The sequence below is a fragment of the Notothenia coriiceps genome, unplaced genomic scaffold, assembly GCF_000735185.1.
Source record: "Notothenia coriiceps isolate Sejong01 unplaced genomic scaffold, NC01 NC01_scaffold00022740, whole genome shotgun sequence".
In the NCBI taxonomy this organism is placed as follows: Eukaryota; Metazoa; Chordata; class Actinopteri; order Perciformes; family Nototheniidae; genus Notothenia; species Notothenia coriiceps.
The window spans coordinates 1-7,553 of NW_011355441.1; the positions used below are offsets into that span (position 1 = coordinate 1).

Sequence of the window (7,553 nt, forward strand, 5' to 3'; positions counted from 1 at the left end):
TATATCTCCTTATCTGAGTCAGCTGAGCCGTATCTGGCCGTGCAACACTCACAGTGTCACATACTGGATGCAGAAGGATTATTTGAAGCAACACATTAAGTTGAAGGAAACACTCGAGTCAAATGTAATGAAAGTCAGATGGTGTCTTAGACGGGGCAGTGATATCATAAACCTGTTAATGTACGCATTCAAACACTTGTTCTGTTACCAGCTGTATTCTCCTTGCAGGTGCAGCTATGTGGCTTTGATCCTGGATAAAGTGTTTAAGTCATGGATGTTTAAAGTTTAGCTTCTTCATATGTCTAATATTATAGTTGACTTTTCATTCAGGAAGTATGACGCTGCGCTGTCAGTACGCTTGTCCATGTTTGTGATTGGTCGAATGCTCCAGATACCACCCCTTTTATGTGATTGGCACCTAACTAGATAGGGCACGGCTGGCTTGAGCGAACGAGTTGATAGCCAGCATTGTAGGACAGTTTAGCGAGAGCGGCTTTGTTTTGGATTAAGTCAACCGGATAACTCAAAACATATCCAGGATAGGTTGAACTCGATTCGTAGTATACCCCCCTGCTGCGGGGCAGGTTAGCCGCACAGCATAAGTTACCATGGAGATCTAGCCTGCTAAAAAGAGAACCAGCGTCGTAGGACCGGAAACCCAGAGTTTTCCCTGAAGTTAACCGGCTAAGCGAAAATCCTGCTTCGTAGTACAGGCCTCTGATAAGCCAACATCCCCCACCTTTCATCACTTACAGCACCCATCGTACAGGGCAAATGAAAAAGAACAAAATGGTGCTCTAGGAGGAGATTCAGGTGATAAGGTGAAAGGGGTTACCTTGGTTGGCGATTGGCTAATGGTTACACAACCCAAAAAAACATTGACATCACAACGTGGCCAAAACCTGATCAGCTCATTTTCAGACAGGTTTTTATATAAATGGATCAGGACAAAAAGAGAGAGAATCTTTTTCCCTGAAACTTTCAGAACCTCTCAACACAGAGGTGACACATATTTATGTAGACAACATTTTTTCTTTACAATAGGTGACCTAAATGCTAACCGCGCTGAGTGACTCTCTAACATCAGGTTTTCCTCACTCCTCTCCTCTTTAAATCAAACAAACAAGTCGAGTTGCTCAACGTGAGGCGTTCACCGACGTCACTCTGCAGGAAAATCATACTGAACTCAACAGTCTGCAGCTTAACCTTTAAAAAAGCATTGATAGGCTTCAATCAGTGAATAACAGTGGAGATGCATTACCTTTTGTTAGCATGTTTAACTTAATCACCTTTGTATGTGTTACTATATGAAAACTGCTGAGAATTGTAATACGAACAAACTATTTATATTTTGTTTCCTGTTGTCATGCAGCCTCACAGAGCAGCAGGACTCTGCTCTAGGTTAGAATAGGAAGCAGAGTCATAAACCTTGATCATACATACATATCTACTGTATCAGAAGTACATATCTACTGTATCAGAAGTACATATCTACTGTAACACACACACTGCTGATATACTTCTTTGGTTATTGCACAAATCTGGCATTGTGAAATCTCTTGTCCAGCTGAAGCAAGTAATGGTATTCGCGGGGTTTAAATTTGATTTTGTATAAAGATTATTACGTTTTTTAAATTATTCAGACCAAAGAGAGGTTTACTCACAACACTGGTGCAAAACAGCAACACTGAATCAGCCTCAATTACAACTGTTCTGCTGTAAAGTGTTCCCTGAATGCAACATTAAAACCCTGATGTGCAGACAAGTTTTTTCAGATTTAGAAACTGTAATTGCATTTATAACAGGGATCTTAGTATTAGTAAGTAAGATACTCTTTCTAAAGCTACTTACAAGTAAACAAAAATTAACAGCACGCTAAAATGAAAGCAAAATGGTCTATCTGATCAAATAAACACAGAAATGGAAGCTGAAAAACATCAAATTTGAATGCTTTTTGGTGCTTTTAAAAAGGCCAATTACATCAAAATGCAGAAATATAACCAAAAAAAAATTGTATTTTTTTGGATATAAATGAAGATATGAGGTCCAAGGACTCAGAATTTCTTTGCTTTGTAATTGTTATTGTTTATTTCTTATAAACAGCTTTGTAAAGTCTCAAATGAGTCACTTGTCTCTTCTTCAAGAGGGTTTTCAGACGGTGGCGTCATCTCGAGAAATCACATTAGAGTTAATCCTCCACTTGAGTTGTCTGCTGTTGCATCCAAACCGATCCAAACCAACACTAACAGTTCTCTAAAAGCAGATAACTTATATTAAAAATTAACTGAAGGTCCCAGGAAGCTGCAGAGTCTTAATATAGAGCCCACCATATGAATTAGACCTGATATTAAAAATGTAGCAGCAGCAGCAGGAGGTGAATCTATAATTAATGTGTTCACAGTTAAAGAACAGAGAACAGTGAGCTGCAGACTGTAAATGTAGTAATGGTGTTTCAACATGAGAGATCTGATTTACTGAAAAACTGAAAATATGGGATTATAAAGGATTATTTTAGGTATAATATTGCATAATTAAACTATAATAAGTCAATTAAAACCACTTTTTTTCCCCACAGCAGATTACAATGCTCAGAAATGTCACAAAACTAATTTGAAAAGACATGAGTTCACCAATATAACCCATTTTCGTGTTTCTAGACACGTATGACGCCATATTTTTTAAATATTACGGAAGTTTTAATAGAAGTAGCCAGAAGGTGAATCTATAACTAATGTGTTTACAGTTAAAGAATAGAGAACAATGAGCTGCATATTGTAAATATTGGTCTTTGAACATGAGAGTTTACAGGCTGCTGTTTAAGCTTATTTACTGAAAATATGGGACTATATAAGATTATTTTAGGAATAATATGGTATAATTAAGTTATATTAAGTCAATTAAATGCTGGGAAATGTTTCAAACCTAATTTGAAAAGACATGAGTTCACCAATATAAACCATTTTAGTGTTTCTAGACACGTATGACACCATAATTGGAAATATTACGTCAGTTTTAATAGAATATAGAATTATATTATCTAGCCAGGTAGTTATTATAACAGTGTTATAGAGGACTGACCGTGTGGATGAAGGTGCAGCCCAGCAGCAGCAGAGCCAGAGTACAGCTCAGATTTGCCTCCATGGTCACCTCTCCTCCGGCTCACCTGAGGACATCCTGAGCAGGAAGCACGTGTGCACTGCCGGGAAAATGCCACCACACTGAGTGATACCTGGGAGGAAGTTTGGTAGTAAATATCGCCGACCAATCAGTTTGTGGGCACGTTGGTCTGTCAGCAAATGAGACCTACTCGAACAAACATCCCCCAAAACCTGAATTTCCACCTGAAATACTACAAACTCAAGTGTTTCCCTGTTCTCCGGAGGGCGGAGTGACACTGAGGCGGTGGTCCGGCTCACTCCACTTACAAACAAGTAGTGAGCGTCCCCGCCACACGCTGTCTCTGAGGAGGACACCCCGGACTGATGCGCGCTCCCGCTAGGCTTCCTGAATTAGTGTGTTTGTTAATATTGAATAGCAACAGGGACACCGTGTGGCTGTACCGGGTAAAACACTATATGAGGTTACAGTGTTTAAAGAGCAGTTTCCAAACTCTGGTACAAGTCCCTCATAGGGTCGTAGTTAGGCCCAAGAGCTCCTAAAATAACAAACAACCTTGATGCTTTCAAGAAGTCTATGAATCAAAAATAAAATCCTCATTAAAACTTCCTTGAATACAATTTAGATCATAAATATTAAAGCCACACCAGCCCTTTTTTTCTTTGTATTTCTTTTGGGATTTATCATTATTTTAAATGGATACATATTGTATTAATTATAATATGTTTGTATATAAGAACACGACTTTGTCCCGATGCCATTAGTATTGCAGTATGTAAAATAAATAAACAAGTTGTGAGGTGAACAGCTCTAACTTTATCAGTGGCAGATGAAAGGACGGAGGATAAAAACTGAATCCAGCGTCTGACCCCACAGATCATGCAGTCTTTTATGACCTTAAACGCAACATAAATCAGTCAGGAATGCTTTTACCGAGATAGTCTGAAAATTAGAAGCAGAAAAACCAAATAAAGCAGAAAAGGGAAAGCTGGTTTGTATTTACACCGGACCGTTAATCATGCAGTGTTTGAATGTTTTACTGCGCTCGTTTCTGTCTGTTCATCCATTTGTTGCTCTTTTATGAGCCGTCCCTGCATTTCTGTAAATATTGTTTGCATGTGTAAACGTTTTTGTTTATAGATATTAAAAGTAGGGAGTGAGAGCGCTGGAGATGGAGCCAATAAAACCAGATGGGAAAACTGAGAGAAACATGAGAGAGGCTGGCCTAATGTAAATACTGTGAATCCTAAATCAAACAATGAAATGTTTTAAATTTTTTGTGCATTTTTTAAAGTTATTTTGACCTTCTTAATTTGTGCCAATTAAATAAAAAACAATTGTCGGCATAAGTCTGAAGCATTAATAAAAATCAGGCACATCATAATAAAGTACAAATAAAATAATAATAATAACAACCAGTCTGAGTTTTAGCCAATCAAAGCACTTTATTGCACTGTATAGTGTGACTGTGAGCCAATAGCAGGCTCTTATAAAAGTGTCATTTAATCTTTTTATCATGTGTACAAAACAAGTCACACACACTTGTACCGTACAAAATCAACACTATTTACATACAATATACATACACACTGAACACACACACACCATGCAGTCTCTCTCCCATCAAGCCCTTCAGGTTTCTGATGGGATTTTCCTTCTTATCTGACATCCTCCACCACACACACACATTCACTCACACACACATAGGGACTGAAACATGACCGCTACGCTGCTACCAACAAACCCAAACTGCTCTGTTAGCCAAACAAGCGCTAAGCAACTCCTGATATGCATAAAGTTTCTCCTTTCTTCTGATAAAAAGACAAAAAACATGAGCGATGAGGCGATGTGTGTATCCACAGAGAAGTAAACAAAAGCTTATGAATTATTTCTCAATACATTTCTCTATAAAACCCACAGCGTCACTGACAGTTCCCATTAGGCGTGGATTACTACACCTGGTGCGGATAAACTCTTCCCATAGGCCCTTTAAATAACTACAATATTCCCACTTTAGTATTCACACAGTGCATTTCGCTTGACGAGAAACTTTGGACTACATTTCTCAGGTTTACTGCGAGCAATATGATGAAAAACGTAGATTATTGTGCATATGTTTGCAGAGTGCTTTAAATCATCTTTCTATTGATACACATTGCACGTATATTGTTCTTAAATTGTTTTTCTGCATGGTCAAAACATTTCACACGAGACAAAAGCTGGTAATGTCTATCGAGCTTGAATCAATGCATTTATTGTGAGACTTTCCAATCTGAGAAAACGTAGTTATTCGTTTTTTGGATGTTTTCAGTTTGTGTCTCATTTCCATATTTTCTCTTTCCTATTTCTTCTTCTGAGGATAAAATCTGTCGCGTAAATCACATTAAAAGTATGTAAAATGTCCCTGTCACACATTGACATGATGAACACACACTCAGACAGAGACACACACTCTGCACACACACGCACACACACACAGGGTGCAGGTGGAGAGAGCTGCATATAGGGGCTACTATACCTCTGTGTTTTAGGTACCTCTCCATATAGATTATTATGTCTATGTACAATATTTATATTTTTACAATTATCTGGCTAACCCTGTTCTAATTGAAAACATTTTTTTTTTCCCGATTCGATCAGTCAAACATGATACAGTCTTTTATATTTGTATCTCTCTATTTGTACCTCCTAAGACCTCCTAAAAACGGTGTGAGGACCGACACAGTGTTCCCCTAAGGCTTTCTACAGTGACGAGCTCCCGGTAACGGCCACGAGATTGAACGGGGTGTAAAAATGACCAATCAATCAACCATTCAAGCAATCAGCCAATCAACCGGCACAACACGACTTTAAAGAAAAAACGACGACGTAACACCACACCATATGCAGGTTCAAAAATACAGTACATCTTGATTCTGGGAAATAAATGAACAACAACGGCGATATGCACGGCATACACACGCATGCTCGCTCACTCCTGAACACACACACACTCTCACACACACACACTCAGGCTACATGTTGTAGGCCACGTAGATGGGGTCCAGCTGGTCTTGTAGGAAGCCGTCGCGGAGGTGCATGCGCTGCTTCTCGCCGCGGGAGTTGATGGGGATGACGCCGATGTCCGTCACCACGACGACGCCCACGATCAGGTAGTGCTCCTCAAGCACCGCCTTGGTCACCATGGGAACCAGGTCCAGCGCCTCCTGCTCCGAGCCCTCCAGCTCCACCACCACCACCAGCAGGTTGGTCCAGGGGAACACAGCGCTGAGGAAACAGAGACATCGTTGATTTGATCATGAATATAACATATTCACTTCAAATATCTGGCCTTCTGGATGCTTAATATTCCACTTCCTGTCTCTTTCTGTCTCTGTTAAACCTACCACTCCATGATGCTCTTGTGTGCGCGGATGACGGAGGTCTCGATGTCGATGGGATGGTACCTCATCCCCCGCAGCTCCATGGCCTCCTCCAGAGCGCCCACCACGAACAGAGCGTCGTGCCTCTCTGTTGGGAGGAAGAAGGAGACATGTTGGTGTCGGAGGCAGAGAGAATGAGTGGAGGAGACGTAGGAGGCGGAGAGGAGACTAACCCCCGTTGGCGTCGGTGAGCTCGGTGCGGCGCAGGAAGCCCAGGTACCCCGTCCTGGCCCACGTCGTCTGCGTGTCTCCGAAGCTCAGCCTGGAGTTAAAGTGATCCGATTGGAGGACCTCCTCTCCGTAACCGCTGTAGTAACCGCTGCCGTTATGAGCGCTGTGCACCCAGATCTGCAGGGACAGAGAGAACAGGTACGGTTTCTAACTGCAATATTATACACTCCATCTCTACGTACGCTTTGATGAATATTCGGGATTGTGGGAAACGGTATTTCGATCTCTCTGTCTGTACACACAAACTGGAAGATTGACAATAAAGTTGATTTGACTTTGAAAAATAAAGCAGGTAATAGCTACATATTTAAGAGGGAAGAAAGATAAATAAATACTGAGGCAACCATTTGGGAATTTGGGAAAATATACAAATACAAAGAGAAAATTCAGAAGGAAAGACAAAGAAAATAAATATAAAGAAAGGGAAATAAAAAACAAAGTCAATTGAGACGAGAAAATAAAACGATAACAGAGTAAAGTGCAAGAGAAAAAGGAAATAAAGGTAAACAAAAGACAGAGGAAATAAATGAGTTGAAAGAGAGGGAAGGACACAGAAGAAGGGAAGGAGAGAAGGACACAGAAGAAGGGAAGGAGAAAAAGACAAAGAATAAGTGAAGGAGAGAAGGACACAGAAGAAGTGAAGGAGAGAAGGACACAGAAGAAGGGAAGGAGAGAAGGACACAGAAGGGAAGGAGAAAAGGACACAGAATAAGTGAAGGAGAGAAGGACACAGAAGAAGTGAAGGAGGAAAGGACACAGAAGAAGGGAAGAAGAAGAGGACAC

The 7,553-nt window shown here is 40.4% G+C and overlaps 1 protein-coding gene across 1 annotated transcript; it reads right to left on the reverse strand.

Annotated features, from left to right (window-relative positions):
• Nucleotides 1–4,538: 4,538 nt before the first annotated feature.
• On the reverse strand, nucleotides 4,539–6,969 carry LOC104954066 (disco-interacting protein 2 homolog C-like). The gene is made up of 3 exons (XM_010781118.1): nucleotides 6,713–6,969; nucleotides 6,504–6,627; nucleotides 4,539–6,384 (listed from the first exon to the last, which is right to left on the reverse strand). The coding sequence occupies exons 2-3, from the start codon at nucleotides 6,581–6,583 to the stop codon at nucleotides 6,132–6,134; spliced, it is 333 nt and encodes a 110-aa protein (XP_010779420.1). The 5' UTR covers nucleotides 6,584–6,627; nucleotides 6,713–6,969; the 3' UTR covers nucleotides 4,539–6,131.
• Nucleotides 6,970–7,553: the final 584 nt, after the last annotated feature.

Coding starts and splice junctions, on each gene's coding strand:
- LOC104954066 (XM_010781118.1), bottom strand. CDS start 6,583: ATGGAGCTGCGGGGGATGAGGTACCATCCCATCGACATCGAGACCTCC. Junction 6,385..6,503: donor CACAAGAGCATCATGGAGTG/GTAGGTTTAACA, acceptor CTGTTTCCTCAG/CGCTGTGTTCCCCTGGACCA.